At 41.8% G+C, this 20,658-nt stretch overlaps 2 protein-coding genes across 5 annotated transcripts in view; both read left to right on the forward strand.

The window, feature by feature from the left end:
- The first annotated feature begins 86 nt into the window (after positions 1 to 86).
- Positions 87 to 14,642, forward strand: LOC111572453 (suppressor of tumorigenicity 14 protein homolog). Its single transcript, XM_023276121.3, has 19 exons — positions 87 to 620; positions 1,189 to 1,375; positions 1,488 to 1,612; positions 2,724 to 2,791; positions 2,898 to 3,091; positions 3,281 to 3,376; positions 4,321 to 4,540; positions 4,677 to 4,819; positions 5,527 to 5,624; positions 5,799 to 5,908; positions 6,057 to 6,190; positions 6,387 to 6,491; positions 7,688 to 7,798; positions 7,884 to 7,997; positions 8,841 to 8,960; positions 9,049 to 9,232; positions 9,312 to 9,583; positions 9,698 to 9,834; positions 11,954 to 14,642. The coding sequence occupies exons 1-19, from the start codon at positions 540 to 542 to the stop codon at positions 12,119 to 12,121; spliced, it is 2,667 nt and encodes an 888-aa protein (XP_023131889.3). The 5' UTR covers positions 87 to 539; the 3' UTR covers positions 12,122 to 14,642.
- A 637-nt stretch (positions 14,643 to 15,279) lies between these two features.
- The window catches only part of flt1 (fms related receptor tyrosine kinase 1), a 37,259-nt gene continuing 31,880 nt past the window's right edge, over positions 15,280 to 20,658 (forward strand). For 2 of the 4 annotated variants that reach the window (XM_055007035.1, XM_055007036.1), the window contains exons 1-3: positions 15,280 to 15,582; positions 18,148 to 18,244; positions 19,452 to 19,657. In XM_055007035.1, the coding sequence (XP_054863010.1) occupies positions 15,525 to 15,582; positions 18,148 to 18,244; positions 19,452 to 19,657 (361 nt within the window). In that variant the 5' untranslated portion in view covers positions 15,280 to 15,524. The remainder of the gene's footprint in view (positions 15,583 to 18,147; positions 18,245 to 19,451; positions 19,658 to 20,658) is intronic. The other 2 variants (XM_023276124.3, XM_055007037.1) reach the window with 2 other exon arrangements.

Below are 20,658 nucleotides of genomic sequence, written 5' to 3' on the forward strand. Positions count from 1 at the left end.
CTTTTTTTTTTTTTTTTTTACTAAAAGGTGATATTTATGTGTGATTTAAATCCTCATTGCTGCATTCCTGCTCCTCCTCCAGGTTCTGTTACATTCTCACGGGTTTGATGGCAGGTTTGTAATTGCAGGTGGTGTCTTGCTCTCCTGCGGAGCATCCAAGGACAGAGCAGCTGAGCTCCAACTCTAATACCTTACGCACACGTTTCCCCTCAAACACCCTTTTGTCCCTCCGAGCTGAACTCCCGCATACACAGCGAGCAAGTTTGCCCACAATATCTGTCGCACGGATGGTTGTGCGGATTGTACCCTTTCATAGTGGTCTCATTGTCCCCGCACTGCATTCTGGGGCTCCGTGTGACACCTGCCGCCCAGTTCAGGTAAACGGGAGGCGGTGAATGCCCGCCGCATCCGAGCCACTCAGGTCGGATTTCTGCGCTTTTTTCAAAGGAAGCGACAGCGGGGGTTTCCTCTCTCTCCATCGCTTCTATGCCTGAGGTATTGTTGCATATCGCCTCTCCGGAGCTAAACGGGACAGTGCTATGTGGACTCACCCCAAAAGCAAAACTTGCGAGGTGTACTGCGTCTCCGGGCATGGACACTCAGGCTGCTCCGCTCCACAGGTAAGCCAACTCCGTGCGCCTTTCTCTGCGCGTAAAATGAACGAACTTTGTGCTACTTTTTCAATGTATCCTAACTCTACCGTGAAACTATTGTGTTTTTTTTGTAACTTTGGGGGCGTTTTGGCAATTAGAGAAGGATTCCTAATATTTAAAACCGAGTCTACCATTGTTCATCTTAATTGTAGAATCCGTCTCTAGGGGTAAGTGGGTCTCTTTCTCATGAATGTCCATGTCAGGCTGCGCCACTTGATTGAGTGCTGACACCGCAGAGCCAGGCCGTGGGAAAGCAGACCCCTCCAGCCAGCTTTGTCTGCTTCCCTGGGGAATCCTGCCAACCCCTTAAATGTTTTAGGAGATCCTTTCAGTTGAAAGATGCTCACCGTTGCTCTCAGTAAATCAGTGTCTGCTCAGCCATAAAGTCTTAAGTCTCATTGATTTTGGCATCTGAGCTGCGTTTTCTTTACTGCTCCTCTGCTGTGTGCTCACATAAAAATAACAATTAGAAGCAACTTGAGAAGAGGCATAAAAAGCCGGTATGATATTTGAGTCATGTCCTTGTCTGTGGAAGGGAGAGGGAGAGTTAAAGGAGCCCACCCAGTCACCGAGCCCCCCCACGAAGCCCGAGGACCAGGCAGAGAAGAGAGTGGAAGGGGTGCGAGCTCCAGCCTGTGGCTCCTGGAGGAGATGGATGTTGGGTCTCCTGCCTTTCTTTCCCTTCACTGCTGCCATTGCACTGACTCTCCACTACTTAACATGTGAGTACGGAGCTGCTGTGGTGTTTTTCTCGGACCTGTCCTGTCTTTTAATATGTATTTATTTGGAGTCACACAGTGCACCTGTCTCAGATCTCTGGCTCCCCTTCCACAGCTCCACCTTGCTCAGTGTTCTTCCTCGGAGGCAGCGTGGAGTTCCCAAACCTGAGCTTCTCCTCAGAGCTGACTGACTCCACCTCCCCTCAGTTCCGCCTGCAGGCTCAGGCTTTGAACCATTATGTAAGTGTAACGGTGAACTTGTCTGTCACTGCCTCCCCTCTGAATGACACTTAAGAGTGCTGCTTGACCTTCCTGCTCCGGGCTGAAGCTGATCTCGCTGCTCTAACTTTGATATGCTTCATTTACAGCAGGCTACTAGTGTTTTTATGCTGCGCTTTCAAAACACAGCTGCCCTCTTTCTCCTCTACTGTCCTCGCATTCTTATTTGTAGGGCTTCTCCTTATCTGCTTCATCCTCCCCTCACCCAGTTTTTTTTTTATTCTGCACACCACTTCCCTCTCTTCTGCCCCTCTCTCTGTCTCTCTCTGGTGGTGTTAAATGTAAAGCTGAAACAGGAGCTGGGCACAGTGTGTGTGTGAGTTCCCGAGACCCCCAGGGACAGGGCCCTTTCAGGGCTGAGGACAAGCCCGGCATTTGTGAGCCTAGTAAGGCCCAGGCAGCAAGAGTGAGAGGAAGAGCAGGCCTTCAATAAAAACATTGTCTGTGTAGCTTTCGCACAATCAGCCACTCTGTGCGCTGTACGCTACAGAGAGCAGGAGAAGCTCTGTTTGATGCCGGGGTTAAGAGGGAGAGACAGGGCAGTAGGGCAAGCCGGGATGACAGAAGGACAGGGAGCTAGACAGAGATATAAGCAGGGGAATTTGGTTTTTTGGAGCCAAATGTCAGGTGTGTGGCTGTAGTGCTTCATGTGGAAATGGTAAATTGATAGGTAGGAATTCCCTGGACTCTGCAACAGCACAGTTTAATAACCCTTTAATAAGCCGTGAGGGTGAGTTAGCGGCCTTGTTAAGTGGTCATAGTATCTTTGTAGCCATCTGTTCATTAAAGAACAGGTGAAGTGAAGGCCAGGAGCCCATACCGCCCGGGGTCCTACCTCTACACAGCCGGCAGGTAGACACACAATGGAGCTCTGTGCTGCTCAAAGTCAACATACACACATGCAGCATCTGATACACACACACAAGAACAATGCTTTTGTTGAACTCGGGCTGCACGTTCAGCCAGGTGTGTTTATGTGTCGCCTAAATGGGGAAAGTGACCTCACTTGCACCTCTGTGATGTCACATTTACAGCGTGTGATTTTTACCTCTGTGTGCTTTTTAATGAACAGTTCTCAGAGCTCTATGAGTCCTCCCCGTGGAGCTCTTACTACCTGCGCTCAGGAATTACTGCCTTCAGGTATGTTGCACCAAAACAAAACCTGCTAATATTGATGATAAACTGATAAACCATTTTTATCATACCTGAGAGCACATATGTCAATTGTAAACCCTTTGTGTGACAGTGAAGGAACAGAAGGGCTCAATGTCTTCTACTGGAGTAAATTCTCTGCCCCAGACAATGTTGCCATGGAAATCCAGAGGTCCAGCCCAGAGAGGCTGCAGCGACGACTCCCCGGCAGCAACAAGGTGCAGCGGGACAGTCGCAACGAGCAGCGCTACTTAATGGAGCAAGATGACGACACGCTCCACCTACTGGGTAGAAGCCCTCGCTGTTGTTGGCAATAGCACAGTTCCTGTACTACAAATGCTTAACACACCTTAATATTTGAAATAGAAGCCACTTAGAAAGGTCTAATTACCAGATTACCCTTAATAATGCTCTTTACATTTATCAATGTGTACTCAATTTGAAGAATGTTTTGACTTCTGCTCTGTGTGTTTGTAGGTTTGGACCCTGATGACTTTGAAGCAGACGAGAAATCAGACAAAATTAAAAATCCAAATAATATCCAGAGTGGGAAATGGCAGCTTGGCTTCCAAGGTGAGAAGAGTTGTTGTAACTTTGCACTGTAAGACTTTAAAGACCAATGTTTCTAGTCCTAAATTAGATTTTTGAAAAAATATGTCAGTGTACCCTACCGTTCAAAAGTGTGGGATGTCCTTATTTTTTAAGGAAAGGCAATTTTTTTCAGTGAAAATAGCATTCAATTAATCAGAAATCCAGTCTAGACATTGTTAATGTGGTAAATGACTATTCTAGCTGGAAACGGCTGATTTTTAATGGAATATCTCCATAGGGATACAGAGGAACATTTCCAGCAACCAACACTCCTGTGTTCTAATGCTACATTGTGTTAGCTAATGGTGTTGAAAGGCTCATTGCTGATTAGAAAACCCTTGTGCAGTTATGTTAGCACATGAATAAAAGTGTGAGTTTTCATGGAAGACATGAGATTGTCTGGGTGACCCCAAACTTTTGACAAGCAGTGTATATATATACCACAGTAGCATGCAGACTAGTTTATTGTAGCACAAACTTCTTGTAACACAACTTGGTCATGACGTCACAAAAGTATGAGCAACCAGGATAAGCCCAGTTTAAAATAACAAATGTCTGTATGGCAGCTTTTGGGGAACCATATAGATTAATTTCATCCTTTAGAGTGCATTATTGGTTGTTGCCTGGTCTGTCACATCTAACAAGACTAAAGTACAGTTAATTTCATGGATGACAAATTAAATGGAAAACCTGAAAAAGTGAATGGGGCAACAAAATGAGTATGAAAATGAATCAAACCTGAATTCTGTACATCTATGGGCGATTCTCAGACAACATGTTGGGCAGCACCACCTTCATCAAAACACTGTTTCATTCATCCAGTTTGGCTCCACTTTTTGTTGTTTTTTTCTGGTATTTTGCTACTTGCTTGTATGTGTGCTATAATCTGATCAACACACAGTTTTTCCATCCTTTCTTCTGTCTAGCCATGTCTTTTGACCTCTACGCCAAATATGGGAACAACCGCACGCTGAGCCTCGTGAGTCCCAAGAAGCCATACTACCAGTGGCGTCTTCGTGTGCCATCAGGTCACGTGGTTCGACTGGTCGTCCTCACCCTTCATGGCGCCACACCGGGAAGCTGCACCGCCCACAAGCTCTCCGCCTATGACTTCTTACTTCCTTTACAGAACAAGATAATCGCCAGGTAAAGACTTTTATTAATTAGTTTGTGTGGCATTATTGTGCAGTCTCTCCAGTGTGCTTGTAGTATGACTGCAGAAAAAGATGCATTTTTTTAGGTAGGTTCATCTCTAATCACATCTCCTGGATGCATGTTTCAGGTGGTGTGGGCTGCCTCTGTCAGGCTCCTCTCCAGTCATGAAGCTGACGTCCTCCGGCAACGTAATGCTGGTCACCTTCTCTTTCAGCAGACAGCGAGATGGAGCAATCTTCAAAGCTTACTTCCAGGCCATCCCAAAAGCAGGTCTGAGAGAAAACCGTATGCAACTCCGTCTCCCAATGCAAAGCTTCTTTACATTAATATTATCTGATTAGTATACTATATACACTGTAAAAAAGTTTTGCATGATTTTAAACAGAATTTTGTTGAACTATTCACTGTTATTTTGCAGATTATCCCTGTTTTGGTAAATTACAGACAATATGTCGTAAAGTCACAGAAAAAAAAGGCCAATTTACATGTCGACTGTGGGGAAAAAAAAACATAAAAAACATGCCAAAAGTGTAAATAATGGCTTCTTTAAAAATCAGTATTTTTACAAACGGTAATTCGTTCTTTTACGTGTCACCATGAAATTATTCTTTTTTTTTTTTACTGCATTTAAATCTACAAAAAATAGAATTATTTTACAAATATTTGTTGTTATTTGATAGAGAAATGGTGGCTATTTTTTCAAACTTTCTTATGTTGACTGTAAAAGAAGTCAAACATCTGTATTTTTACAAATAATTGTTTCTTGTCTTACAACACGTGATTGTAAAATTACACTCTTTTACTATATTTAAATCAGCTGAAAATATCATTGTTTTACAGATATTTGCCGTTATTTTCTCAGTTTTCAAACATTACAATATTACATTTATTGATGTTTTTTTGTAGTGTATAGTAGAGGTTCTTCAGTGTTTTTGTGTGCTCTGTACATTTATCTGTGTCAACATCTCCCCCTGCAGGTTGTGGAGGGTCAATTTCCTCCTGGAACGGTTCTATTTCCTCACCCTACTACCCTTCTTATTATCCTCCTAACATAGACTGCACTTGGACGCTTCGGGTGAGCTCCATGTTTCTGTGTTTCTATACAGTTTGAGTGTGTTTCTGTGTGTGTTAGAAACAGCTGAATAAGAAAAAACAAATAGGAAGGGAGTGAATCATCCATTTGACATGCTGCCTGTCCACATTCCAGGATCTGAACTCTTTCTTTTGTTGTCTTTGTTTACGTTATCAGGTGCCGTTGCCAGGATACCTGATCTCCATGACGATCGTGACGATCGACATTCAGGATTCCCCATCATCGGACGGCTGTGAGAAAGACTGGCTGGACATTGGAGGGTTGAAGTGAGTTCTAAAACTGAGCTGTATTGTAACAGGGTACCACTTCACCCTGTTTTGATAATGTTCACTTATTTACCGTCTTTTAATATGTAGTCTTTAAAGACTTTCTGTGTTTATGTGAAGCCTTCATTTTGCGCTCCTTTATGTCTAGACTGTGTAATCCGGTGTCAGACAGCAGTAAAAAGCGGGTCTACTCATCTCCTCTCTCCCTCCACTTCCATTCTGATGAATCTCTCACTCACAAAGGCTTCTACTTGTTATACCGAGCCTTTTCTCCAGAGGGCAGTAAGTAAATTCTGATGCTCTCACTCCACTCTGGCTATTTGTAAGAACAGAATAAAGAAAAATAACAGCAGTTTACAGTAGAACAGCCAGGCTGATGACACTTTTGCTGGGATCTGCTGGTCATTTTTGTTTTATTAAACTAAATTTAAAAGAACTAGTAGTATAATATCAGAATAATCTTCCTTTCTATCTCCAGCTTGCCCTCGGCAGTTTCGCTGTGGAGATGGTCGCTGTATCCCTCTGAGGAAGGTGTGTGATGGAGTAAAGGACTGCTCAGATGGGCGAGATGAGGCTAAATGCTGTAAGTCTGACTGCCTAGGGGCTGTACACTGTATTTAAACACACTTCATAGGAACCAAAATGCAGCAGCACATCTTCTCACCAAAACTATATATAGCCAGCTCCTTACTCCAGCTCTAAAATCTCTTAATCCATTTTAGAATTCATTCTAAAACTTTGCTTTTAGTTTTTTAATTTTTTAATGGACGAACTCTTAAATATTCATCTGATGTGTTGTTTAGGTATGTCTCCTCCAGAGTCCAGAGATCTTCTAACTCTGGTCTTTTAAATGTTCCCCAGAGTAGAGCTAAGGTGTTCAGTGATAGCTAGAAGTAGAGAGAATTGAAAAACACATCCTTTTTCCATTTTATGTCATTGGTTTTAAAAAAAAAAAAAAAGAATTTCTCACAAATTTCAAATGTCACGAGTGCAGAAGTTTTCATTTTTACAGAATGTTGTTAGAGCAACCAGGTTATTTTAGGCAATTTTTTAAAATGAGACATATAAAATAATGTGATCTTGATGAAATATCCTGATTTTAAAGCTTATATTTGGTTCTGGTTTTGTGATGGAGTGGCGGGTCACAGATCAGTCGTTCGAGGACCATTTCACAATTTTTGGTTCTGATATGGTGTAGATTTGCCAATTTTTAAAAGATAGCATGTCTTTCAACCCCACAAGTAGGATTTGTGGTTCAGAGGGTTAATGAGTATTTCATTTAGTGTCCTTGGATTTTTTTTCCCCCATTCTGTTTTTCTTTAAATGTTCCCCAGAGTAAAACTAGCATGTACAGAGTTGTTTTTTCACCTCATCACCTTCCAGAAGAGGTTAGAACGTCTGATTCAGTCGAAAACTTCAAACAAAACTTTAAAACTTTTGCATTTCGGCTTCTAAGATCATGTAGCTGTTAGATGGTTTCATTTAACTTCATGTGATGTTGCATTTATTTATTGCTTTTAGTGACCTTTGTGTTTGATTTTTTGTACTTTACTTTCTTTTTTTAAATAATCTTGTTATTTTCATGCTTTTATTCTCTTACTTTTATTGGTGTAAAGCACGCTGAGTGGCACTTGCTGCATGAACTGTGATATACGAGCACTATTATTAACATACATATTATTATTCTGATGTTGAAATTTTAGAATTGAATCACTGGAGTGCAATTTTCTTTTAGCATGACTTGGTATAATCTCAGATGTGTATGTTTGTGTCATGTAGCATCCTGCAGGCCGGGTGAAGTGCTGTGTGGGAACGGTCAGTGCAAACCTCAGAGCAGCCAGTGTTTCAGTCAGAACATCTGTCCAGACAGCAGCGAAGAGGGAACCTGTGGTGAGTCGACCTACTGCTGCTGTAGCGACACATGCGTGCACTGGGCTTGTTTTAAATGTGTTTTATTTGCTGCTCTGGGTTTCAGGAGGTAAATGTTACCACGTTTGTCCTAACAAGGTGTGTTTGCCGAAGTCTTCAGTGTGTGACGGTGTCATTGACTGCAAAGACCGCAGTGACGAACTCAACTGCACCAGAGCATGTGAGCGTTCATGACGTCAACATTACTAATTTCCCTACCCAGCCGAAAAGTATTGTTTTGACAATTCGCTATAAATCCTGTGAACTCCAAGAATTTTCTGGGTGCGTTTTGCTGCTGTGATTTACTCACTGATGCCTCATTTTTCACTGCAATATAAAATCCTGCAGCTCTATAGAAACAGCACAACATGGCTAGAAGTAGAGAGAACTTAGAAATGTTTTTTGTGCTGCATGACAAAGTTATAATGCCATGAATTATATCATAAAGAAAAAAACAAAAGTAGAATTTTTACATTTGTTTTTAATATGCAAAATTTGAGCAAACCCAAAGTTAACATGGACAAAAACTTGACACAAAAATTATGACTTTACATCTAATGGATATTTATTTCCTACATTTTTCATTTGTTTGTATACTTGGCAAATACGGCCTGCAGTTCAGCCCAGCTCAGACTAAAAAAGTTTTTCTCATGTAACTGTGGGTTACTACTGAATCACTAATGGTTTCATGATTGTGCTGAGGAGCACACGATTTTTTGTGCAGATGGTTTCATTTTGACACGCAGAACAAAATAATTCTGATGAAACATCCTGATTTCAAGGCTACATTTGAATACATTTTCTGATGCAATGGCAAGTCACATATGAGTAGTTCAGTGACTGTCGGAAAGTTGAAAAAGCAACAATTCTCTTTGTTTTTACAGTTTCTGACTGATAAATTCTATCATTTGGGCATTTTGTTAAAGATAACATGTCTTTCGAAGCATGTGTTCAGAAGGTTAATGTGTATTTTATTAAGCGTCCTTGGATTCTTTTTTCCAATTATGTCTTTTATTCCCTTTAGATCTCAAAGGCTGCTCCTCATCCTCATACAAATGTGCCAATGGAAAGTGTGTAAGTAAGGTGAACCCTGAGTGTGACGGAGTTAAAGACTGCTACGACGGCTCCGATGAGCTGCGCTGTGGTGAGTCTTCAACCACCAGCCCTCGTCCTTCTGTACTGGACTAAACCCTGGGAGAAAAATCCTCTCATGTTCCTCCTCTGTCTCCCAGGCTGCGGCACCAGGCCCAGGAAGCGGACTAAGATAGTGGGAGGGTCTGACGCCGTGGCGGGGTCGTGGCCCTGGCAGGTCAGCCTCCAGATGGATCGCTACGGCCACGTCTGCGGAGCCACGCTGGTCTCCAACCGCTGGCTCATCTCGGCAGCCCACTGTTTCCAGGACTCAGATGCCATCAAGTACGAAAGACGCCGACAAGCTCGCCTTTAATAATTCATGTGTGTGTGTCCTGTATTCATGTGCGCGGCGTGTCTGCAGATACTCAGATGCTCGTGCGTGGCGGGCGTACATGGGGATGCGTGTGATGACCACGGGGACCAACGGAGCCGCCACCAGACTGATCCGCCGCATCCTCCTCCACCCGCAGTACGACCAGTTCACCTCGGACTACGACATCGCCCTCCTCGAGATGAGCGCGCCCGTTTTCTTCAACGACCTGGTGCAGCCCGTGTGCGTCCCCGCGTCCTCACACACTTTCACCACGGGGACGAGCTGCTACGTCACGGGCTGGGGGGTTCTCATGGAGGACGGTAAGCGAATGGGAGATTCACAGTTTGTGTGTTTACAGCATTGCAGTTTGTGATGTGGGCTACAGTCTGCCTTAACTTTGAGCACAACATGTTGTCTTTTTGCGTCGATTGTAGGTGAATTGGCGACTCGCTTGCAAGAGGCCTCAGTGAAGATCATAAACAGAAACACCTGCAACAAGCTGTACGACGACGCCGTCACTCCCAGGATGCTGTGTGCTGGGAACCTGCAGGGAGGTGTGGATGCCTGCCAGGTGAGTGTATGTGGTGGTGAATTTTATGGAACTTTGATACACTCACTCCTGTGGTTGTTGAGAAATGTTAAAAGTGACCTTTTAGTCATAACCACAAAATGCGTAGCTGATTTCTTTTGGATGTATTTGCTGTTTTTTCCACACGTCTAAGAATTTCTGTCTAACCCACAACAGAGCGTGTTTGCCTTCAGAAAAATGTTGTTTTTTGCTAGTTATGCTCTACTTCTTTAGTCTTCTCTATGTATTTTGAAGATCCAGCTACGCAGCAAAGTAGAATTTTGGCAACAAATGAAATTATAGTGGTTCCAAATTAGAAAATGACGTATAATGCACTGAATGTATTGCAATGTATTGACAAAAAACTTGATTAACCTAAGTAGTTTTCAGATTAGTTGGCTAGCAACATTATCCTGTATGTCAGGAAGAAAAATATCACAAGTGCATTTAATCAAACCTCCACAGGGAACACTACACACATTTATTAATCTAATAAGCACATTCACAAAGTAAATATAATTTAACAAAGTAATTGTCATTTAGTTTTACTCAGACTGTTGTTTTAAACCTTTCACACACATTTTCATTATTCTGACGGCATCTGACCATGTCTGAAAGAGCACCCTGGGAACTTTTCTGTAAAAGCTGTGATGACAATCCTGCTAGGTCCAAAGTGTCACACTTTGCTCTGCTACTTTTAACATTAACAGATAGACGAACACAACCGGATTGCGTGAAGCGATTTTGGAAAGGCTTTTTCAACATTTCAACACCGATATTCGTCCAAAAACATCACCGAGAACGAAAAGACAGTCTGTGTCCTAAAATCACAAACATCTTTCTCATTCACTTTTCTCTACAGTTTCAAATCTGATAAAAAATGAAATGTGTGATGAAGACAGATTGTAACAGATGAGATCATTCACAAGGAATGTGATCCAGGTTTTGACAAAACAATAACAGGAGCTGAAGTTTAGTTTGTTGCTTCCAGCTGTTTGTAGGAGTCTTTCATCTGAATTTGAATACATCAACAACAATAGCAACAACAGCAGTAACTTTATTTATGACTTATGGCTGATCAGCATCTAACGACAAGTTAAGCTGTGTACTTTTCTTCACTTCAGATAGTTGAGCTGACTCACAATTTATATATGATTAGGATAAATCACAAATAAACAAAACAAGTAGATATTTGGACATTCAGATAAGCTGCTGTTATTTAGACTTTTGTTTACTGGTGCCTTATTATGTATTATCATTATTATACATCACTAGATATACTGTCCAATCTCACGTCTATGGCACATATCATACCATGGCCACTGTGGTGGGCGTGTCTGAATGAAGCCCCGAGGAGCATTGATGTTAAAGTGATTTTCTGAATGACCGAATGCCAACAATCTTGTGAATTCCATATCTGGAAGGTGATTTTAGCGGCACATTGGCCTCAGACAGCTGATAACCTATAATTACAGACATAGACTGTATATAAAGATATACTTTCAAAAAGACATTATGCACTATCGAGGTTATTTAATAAGTAGATGATGTTTACAGTAGTTGTTTTGTCTCATGTTTGACCAAATGGTTGATGGAACAGTGTCAGATAAAATGTGTTCTTGCACACCTGGAACTTGTCACTGCAACATAATTTTATGAAAAATCATTTCAGCTGCCCTGGGATTATTTTAAGATAATACCACACCATCTTGCTGCACAGTGGCTCGGTCTTAGCAAGATCCCGGGTTTGCGTCCCGGGTCAGATCATTCTGCATGGAGTTTGCATGTTCTTCCTGTACATATGTGGGTTTTCTCCAGGTTCTCCAGCTTCCTCCCACAGTCCAGAAACATGCTGAGGTTAATTGGTAACTCTAAACTGTCCGTAGGTGTGAATGTGAGTGTGCTTGTTTGTCTCTATGTGTAGCCCTGTGATAGACTGGTGACCTATCCATCATCCACGACCCCAATGAGGATTAAACAGTAATGGATGCATGCACCACGTATTCTTAATTATGCTCTTAATCCACAACATTAAAAAAATCATCAACAAATAACAAAACTGCCAACTGCTTCCTTTTTATGGTCTCACAATCTGAAAGTTCACCACGGTGTGTGTCCTCAGGGTGACTCAGGAGGTCCGTTGGTGTGTCTGGAGCGTGGCCGGCGGTGGTTCCTGGCCGGGATCGTGAGCTGGGGCGAAGGCTGCGCCAGGCAGAACCGCCCCGGCGTCTACACACAGGTGATCAAGTTCACTGACTGGATCCATCAGCAGACCAAAGGACAGGTGTGACTGAACATCACACTCACATGAACAAAGTGACTTAACACACAGGACGAAGCTCTGAGGTCTGAGGTGTGTCTTCACATTGTTGTCTTGACTTCATGACAACATGTACGGTCAGTTTTTTGGGAATGAGTCCAAGACAGCGGGCCAGCAGGGGCAACATGGCAGCTCTAAACCATCCAGCTTCCTTACAATCTGCAAACAGCGACTATGTTGAAATACACACACATAAAATCACTTAAAGTAATTATTAAATTACTTTAAGTGGTTTTGAGTTGCTGCAAATAAATATTAGAATTTGGTTGAAATGCAAAATTACAAAAAACACTGTCACATAAAAACACAGTTAGTGTTTGGGTCTTGATGTCTGCACACGTCAACTGAACTGAGAGTTACTAGCAAAATTATGTTGGATACAATACGCTGAAACATACTTAGCAATTATTATTTTATGTCTGTATTAAAAAGTAAGAAAATGGAAAGCCAGGTTGTTACAAATACCACCAATATATTGGTACACAAATATCTGACTGATCGCCAACTTATTTCTATTTTCTCTTTGTTTTAGTTTTTCCCTTTATATTTAATTAAACTTGCTTATAGCAGCAATTGTCACAAGTAAATCTGATCTTCTTACAGCTACAAAAAGCGACTCCTGGACACCGTCTAACTTACAAACATAAATTTATTAAAGCGGAATTTTGGTACTAGACCTCCATCAGGCAAATTGTCCTCTTATAGCTAAAAAACACAAATTTACATAGAAACATAAATTCAAATGAAAATCCTGGTTAGCCCTCCGAACCCCAAAACCATTGGAACCATTGTAGTCCCATTGGAAAAAAATAACAAAATGTATCATTAAAATCCCTTTATTCTGCTCTCATTAAAAAATGTGACAAAAATACATCATTTACACTGAAGAGATGCTCTAAAAATTAAAAAATTCAGCACTCCTCGGTGCAGCTGTGAAGCCATCAGTGACTTGGCTACAACTAACAGTCCTGTGACAAAAATTCAGGGATTTTTCAGCAGAACTGCAGGCTACGTTTCTATAGAGGAGAGGGAAAACAGTTTAAAAATGCAGACGTTAATTTAACTATACTATGTAGAGCCAACTTTTAAAAAAAAATATCACCTATGGGCACTCGGAAAACATTGTACATGTTGAGTCCAGATTTTTTAATTTTTTGTAAAAATAAATAATCGAAGAACTTGAACTTTTTTAGAAGATTTATGGCATTTCTGACTTTCTTATAATGCACAAAAGCATTTTTGAGGTCTCTCTACTTCTAGCCATGGTTGTGCTGTTTCCATAGAGGTGCTAGAGCTTATATTGCAGGAAAAAATGACTGTACAGTGAGTAAAAATGGCAAGAAATTCCCAGAAAGTGCTTGGGGTTCAGAGGGTTAAACTGATCTGCTTTCAGGACAAAGAAAACAAAGAGACTTGTCACCTATTTGATCTTTCAGCTCTTGTTGTGCTCTGTCAGAATTGATCTAGATTCCTTTCTGCTTTCTGCCGTGTCAAAACTTGGCACTTATACAGACAATTACAGCTCATGCATGGATGCAGAGCAGGGATGTGGCAGTCAGTTCCCTTCTTTATGAAAATATCCCAGGTGTTTGTTCATTTTCAAAATAAAATCATGATTAAAGCTATCAGGCTTTGTGTGGCTTCTACTGCAACCACACAGCTGTAGTATGCCCATAGAGGCTTTAATGCTAATGTCAGTAGCAGCTTTAAATTACAGACATCGGGCTTCACAACAGATCTGATAAGGACCATTTGCCAGAGTATCTCGTGCATGTAAATGTAGCCAATTACTTCCCGGTTTCACTAATGTTTCTGCTCCCATTGTTTACTGCAGAGATAAACCACACGTGGTGCTGCTTGCCAACAAAAATTCAATCAGCCTTTTTATTGAATGTGGAAAGAGTTCTCTCCCAGAAAAAGTACATGTTCTCGCCCTCGTCTACATCCGTCTGTGTACTGTATACTCCTGTGTGTTCACAACTCACTTCATGACTTCAAGAGTTGTTTTTGTACTGTATGTGTATGTATGTGCATTTGTATATCATGTGTTTATCCGAGTCATAGCCTTATGCTCAATATATTCTGGAATTGTAGAGAAGTGAACAGTCCCTCTATAGGAGGTGCTTTTCAGTTTTACTGTGATTTAATTTATCTTTATGGTGCCTGCTTTGTGCTTGATGTTCAGTGAAAATCATGAAACCACGGTGCAGTTGATGGCGGTATGTGAGGAAAATAATCAGATCACTAGGAGAGACTCTTACCAATCTTTTCCATGTACACACTTGGGCTTTTTTTTTTACTTCTTCCCTTCTCATTCAGCTCACATCACCACCCAGTGGCCAGTGTGTCCCATCACCTCTTTTACTGTATCTCCTGAAGGAATGGTCACTTCCTTGCACCTTACACCCAAAGAATTAAGAACACTGCAGTTTGCATCATTGTTAAATAATGTCAGATTATTTGCCTTTATATTAAAGACATCATTACCAGAGCAGCACCTTTTCTGTTTCTTTTTTTCTGAAAGAAGCTATTTTTTTCTTGCTATTGACGTCCAATAGTGAAATGTGTGAAATTTGGTATTTTATCTTTATCACAACTTAAACTTTGAGCTGGAAAATCTTTGCTGTCTGCTGCTTTGGTTGTAATTGATACGAGGAACCTGCACTGCAGTTTGGAGAGCATTTTTGGGCAAGCTCTTGCAAGGAGATTTTTTTTTCTTTCTTTCTTTCTTTCTTTCCAGTCTAATAAACAGCACACCCCGTTCACCCCGTTCACCCCGTTCACCCCGGTGCCTACGTGCTGATCATCTCGTCTTATCTTCTAGAGTACAAGTGGACAAGATTTGCGCAAAGAGCGGACATGTGTCACTTTCTTTGGTGGTGCGTAATTATTCTCCATTAATAAGCAAGAACTGCAGTTTGTTAGGAAGTGGTGAATCAACTTGACACATAAAGTAAGAAAGTCTTTAGTAAATAGAGCTATTTTGGGTATATCAACGTTTTCTCACCATCACCTCACTGGCACTGGAAAGGGGACCGCTTTTACGCGTCTTGGGTGTGTCCATGGACGTAACGGAAGCTCGCTATCCGGTGGCAGTGCTGTGGGAACAGTATAAATCCGCGCCACTATCGAAAAGGATGGGGGAAAGTTGCTCTGGAGTTCAAGCGTGGTGTCCTGTTGCGTGATCTCCCTCAGCCAACCTCAGGAAACCAGCGCGTCCACACTCACTGACCATCAGCCCGGAGCGCAGCAGTCCACTGCGCCGCGCTGAGTTTGTGGTCCGCTCTGGAGGGAGAAAAGAAGCCACATCAGGAATAAATCTTCTTTCATGTTTCATATTTGAAAGCCGCGCGCTGCATCGAAGTCCCCAAACATGATGAATTTTATTCTCATCTGTCTACTATGTGGATTGTATGGTGTTCTCGGAAAAGGTGAGTTGACTTTTTTTCTGTAAAGATTCTCTGTTAGTGCTGAGTTTACTCACACACATGCGCACACATGTTCTTTATAGACTCGTTACTATATAGCGCAACAAATTTTTGTTAATTTAGGTGAGACGTCTTAAACTGGAGATAATCTTTTTAACGAAAATGACGTTTTACGCACGACTTTTAGTATTTATTAGTTTATTATTTCACATAAATTGAGGGTTATATAGCCCCTCTGAAAAGGAAAATTTTTCCACAATAAATACACAAAACATAAAGGCACAACACTCCCTGCTTTTGTGGCAGTCTGTGTTGCGGCATCCCAGTTATGAGCTTGACTGTGCGTCTGAAGCCGCTCAGTTTGTAAACTTCAATTGGCGCAGTGTGCGTTTAGGGAGATAAGCGCAGTGCAGCAGGAGTCTTGTTTGGATAACGGGGACCTCTGTGGTCCGGCTCCTTGTGCGCTTGGCCCCTGCTGAATGGACGCACGCAGGGCGTTATTTCCTGAGACTGATGAGTTTGTCAAATGGAAGTTCTGATAGAAATGAACGAAGGGTCACGACCAAGCGAAGGAAAATATCCAGTGAGCAGGAACCGGGGTTAATCTGTGCTTATTACTAAAACAGTCGGCAGGTTGCTTTCATGCGCTCCAGAGCTCTGGGATGTTATTGAAAGTAATTTAAGGGGTGAAAAGCTGATGTTTCTTTACCCTGCAAAATCAAATTAAGCGCAAATAGTAACACTAAGTTGGGAACTTGATATGTGGGAGATATTTTTTGTTTATATCAGTTAACAGTGTCCCTTTATTAGGTGTAACTCTTAAGTCTTTAATATGTGTTGCCAACACATATTTCGCGTGTGCCATGAACTCTATAATTTACCGCATGATATTAAATAAAATAGTTTTCTGTTAAGAAAAAAATAAACACGATTTTTTTCTTAAAAATCAAATTGACAATCGGCAAGATTTCAGAAAACACGATTGAATTTGTGCATACAATTTTCCCCAGTGGTCGCAGAAAAAAAAAACCTACAAATAATTTCAGTCAATCCAAATTAATAATAAAAAATGTTATAATGATGATTCATGAATAATTGGATGTTAAGAAAGACATACATCATTACATATTTGTAAATATTTTTCATATTGTACATCTCATATAGATCCGATTTTGTACATATCCCAATATTAAAATGTTTTAATTATTATTATTAGTTTAAATAAAGCCTATAGTAACTCACTCGTAACATGATCACATTAAACTGCATAAAACTGATCGTGTAGATTGATTCTGGAGAATGATTTCGTCTTCAGGCTCTTGACGTTGGATGTTGTAATTTGAATTTTAGCACAAAAACGTCACAAAAGCACACTTATTCATTGTTATATATCATTTTTGTTTGTGTGTTTCTCTCCTTTAACTGTGGCACCTAAGATGTTTTTAGGTTTCTGGTGCGTGTTTCAGATTTCTAGATGAATCAATTCAAAGAAATTTTCTCATGTAATGGGCCTTTTTGAAAACTGCCACACTAATTCCATATCATGGGCATTTTTCTTTTGTTGTAGTTTGGATTGTGAGGCTCTGAGCCCAAAAAAAACCCTGAACTTTCCCTTTAACTTTAGTGAAGTAGCAGGAAAATGGTGCCAACGAGACATTTAAGCAGCTTGTTGAAAAGGCCCAGGGATTCTCGACTTCCCGTCCGTCTTCCCTTCCATGTGTGTGTTTGTTGCCTCCTCACACTCTGTGAAACCCAAGGAAATAGTAAAGGAAGTGCTAGCCCAGTGAGTAATACTAGATCTGCTCAATGAGGCATCCACTGGGAACAATGATGCTGACAATGAAAGGTAATAATGGATTTAAGTGATAAATTTGCTAACTGCCTAACCGGTTATTTAAGAGCGCTCGGAGTGGTTGTGTGCTGACCTGCTTGTTGTGCTCTCTGAGAGGAGCAGTCAGAGTGAAGGACGGACTTCCCTGAATGATGTTTCCGCTGTTGTTGAGAGGAAGGAAGGGCGGACAGACAACCATCTTTATCTCTCATTAATAAACCTCAGCGATGAAGTGGAGAAATGCCTTTATTTGATAAACAAGAGGGACACTGCTTACGCATTTCCACTGGAGTTGTCGAGTGGTCCGAGCGAGGAGATGTGAGGAGGGTCACAGATACGGCGGCCTGGATGGAGGACGTGCTGTGGAGGTGGGAATCACCAAGTGTGGTTCTGCAGTCGGTCCGGTTTGGTCCGGATTGTCATTGGCATTCCTTTAAGGAAGTGTCAGAAGTATTTCAGGGCTGCTAAGTGTTTTGTCTTCCAGGATTTCCTCTAAAAGTGGCGTCTACACATAGAGATTGAGCTGTTTGTCAAATCACCTGAATCAAACATAAGTTCCAGGATATTTCCACCACTTTCCCATACAAAATTATCCCAGTTCTTCTAAGCTGACTGTGACCTCTGACCTTTCTGCAGAGGTCCATATGTTGATGAATAGATCCTTACATGCTGCACATTTTTAGCCCAATCAGTCTCTTTTTGTCCTTTCCATCCTCACTTCTCTCCAACCTCTGCAGATAAAGATCAGAAGGGGAAGTTCAGCGTCCCTCTCCTGGATGTGAAAACTCAGCATCTGGTCCTGAATGTCAACCAGACTCTGCTGATCAGCTGCAGGTGAGTTTCAGGTAGATGTGAGCCAGAAAACCCCAGTTTGAGCAGAATGGGTTGATGTGCTGGCTTCATTTTAGGGTCAGTGACATTTTCGGGCCTGTAAAGTGATGTTCACAAATCATCCCAACCTTTTTACATGTAAATCAACATTTGCTAACATGTAAAATAAATAGATGTGAGAAAATGCGACTTGTGTAGAAGATATTTGGTTGACTGACTTTGTGGTGGTCCTGTTAGATTCATGTGGAAAAACTAAATTCTATAGTTTTCTGCTTTGTATCTGTGAGTGTCCACAAGAGCACTTATTTTTCTCCACATGCGCAATTTTATGCATACAGATTGATTTTACGGGTTTACAAAGGTTGATTTACATCTGCAAACTGGAATTATTTGTGAACATCACTTTGCAAGCTCAGTTGCTGTTACAAAAACTCAAACATCTCAAATGATAATTTATTTAGATTTCATTGTTTCTTCTTGATGATTCTCGTGATGATTTTTCTATAAACTTTAAGATGTCAATGTTTAAAGAGAGGTTGATTTAATAAAAGAGCAATCACTACCACTGTTTGAGCTTTAATATCTCAAAATTTATGATTAAAAAAGTAGTTAAAGTTACCATCAAGATACTACAATCAAAATAAACTGTCAGTTGGGATACTTGGCCTTTGGTAAATGCAGTTTATTCAGTTTAAAAAGTTCCAGTTAAACTTATAAATTACAGCTTTCTGTCAATCTTTTTAATGGTTTCTCTGCTTTTTCTTCTCATCGCTTGGAAAAAATGGACCACTATTCCTTTTAATCTTTAAATATTACGTTATACTTGGTATTAATAGTGGTTAGTCACTTATTTTCCATTCTTTTTTCAGAAAAAATGAGTTCTGTTTTTTTTTACCTGCTAATAATAAAAATTAATTAGTTCCTTTCCACTATTTTTTGAGGGAAATTACAAAAAGTCATGAGAGCAGTGAAGTTTCAGTTTTTTCCTTCTTTTTTTTTAATCTTTCGAGTTTCACATAAAAATTCTAACCAAATCAAACAAGAAACTAAATCAGAAGAAGTCTCATTTTCTTGTGCATCTCCTTGCATTTTTGTACCTCTGAAGAGCTTCCATCCTTCCACCCACACAGCTCAATATGGTGAAACGATCATGAGATAAAGGGATGCCGTTGCTGTGATGTAAACTGAATGTTCTGTGACTGTTGACCAGGGGTCGCTGGCAGCTGTCATGGGCGTTCCCAGCAGGGTTGGCCAGAGATCAGGTGGAAGTGGACGAATCTCGCTGTGGGAGGACGAGCCAACAGTACTGCAGCCGTCTGAGAGTCCACCACAGCCAGACCCAACACACCGGCCTGTTCCGCTGCCGGTACCAACACAGAACCCAGAAACAGGCGTCTATCTATGTGTATGTTACAGGTAAGACACTGCTGCTGAGGTCTAAGTGACACTGGGTTTTGTTCCTGCTGTCTTTTACTCTCTGGCCCACTCACTGTGAAGCCCCTCACTCCTTCACCCCGCTGTGCTTATTGTTCATATCCTCAGGTTAAACAGGATGTGGTGGGTGCTAAATACAGACCAATGCCAGAGAACCAATTATATCTAAACACTGTTTGTCCCAACAGCACATCCTTCTAGATGTCTCTGGCACAGTTTCACCCTCCTCCTCCCCTGCCTCTCCTTTCTCATCCCAGGCCTACCTCCCCTGCTGTCTATATATAAATCCTTTTTTACTTTCGTTTACGTGCTACCTCGAGGCCAGGAATAGCCCAGCTGCTGAAAGGCTCAGGCCCGGGCAGAGTTTCCCAGGGCATCAGCCTTATCTGCTCGGCTCAGCCTTGCTTGAAGCATCCTGTGCTTGGGGGAGGAGGGGAAGGGCTCAAAGGGGGTGTGCTGGGAGGGGATGTCGCTGTGTCTCTACAAGGTGGCGGCAGGGAGGTGTGGGGAAGTGTGTGTGTGTGTGTGTGTGTGTGTGTGTGTGAGGAGCTGAGAGGGATAAGATGAAGGCCGCTGGTTCAGTGCTATCCAGGGGCAGAGGAGGCTCGATGTCTGCTCCTCCCCGTCCTGCTCAGTCTGAGCCGTCAGGCACCGAGCTGGGCTGGAGGCCAGGGTTACAGGGCAGGCTGCTGTTTGGCCAACAGGACCGTCGGGGGCCATCAATCGCTCAGGTCACCATGTCCATTAAGCGTCAGACTTGGCCTGCAGCTCTGCTGCCTCCCTTGTTGCCTCCCTCCCCGAGTCCTCTATTAGGAATCAAAGCAAGAGAAGGAAGCCTTCAGTCTACTAGTCCTTGGGGTACTTTTGTTCGAATGTTCAGAGATTTGCTTTCCTTGAATAACACCCTATGGTAACAAACAATACAGTGAGCAACACCCACACCTTTGAATGGCACAGAACTATTACAGTAAGAGAAAGCACAG

The sequence above is a fragment of the Amphiprion ocellaris genome, chromosome 22, assembly GCF_022539595.1.
Source record: "Amphiprion ocellaris isolate individual 3 ecotype Okinawa chromosome 22, ASM2253959v1, whole genome shotgun sequence".
NCBI lineage: Eukaryota > Metazoa > Chordata > Actinopteri > Pomacentridae > Amphiprion > Amphiprion ocellaris.

Excerpts from the sequence above, each read along its gene's own strand:
- LOC111572453 (XM_023276121.3), top strand. The coding sequence starts at position 540 with ATGTGGACTCACCCCAAAAGCAAAACTTGCGAGGTGTACTGCGTCTCC. Across the intron at positions 621-1,188 it reads CAGGCTGCTCCGCTCCACAG|GGAGAGGGAGAGTTAAAGGA; the intron begins GTAAGCCAACTC and ends TGTCTGTGGAAG. Across the intron at positions 4,820-5,526 it reads CCAGGCCATCCCAAAAGCAG|GTTGTGGAGGGTCAATTTCC; the intron begins GTCTGAGAGAAA and ends CTCCCCCTGCAG.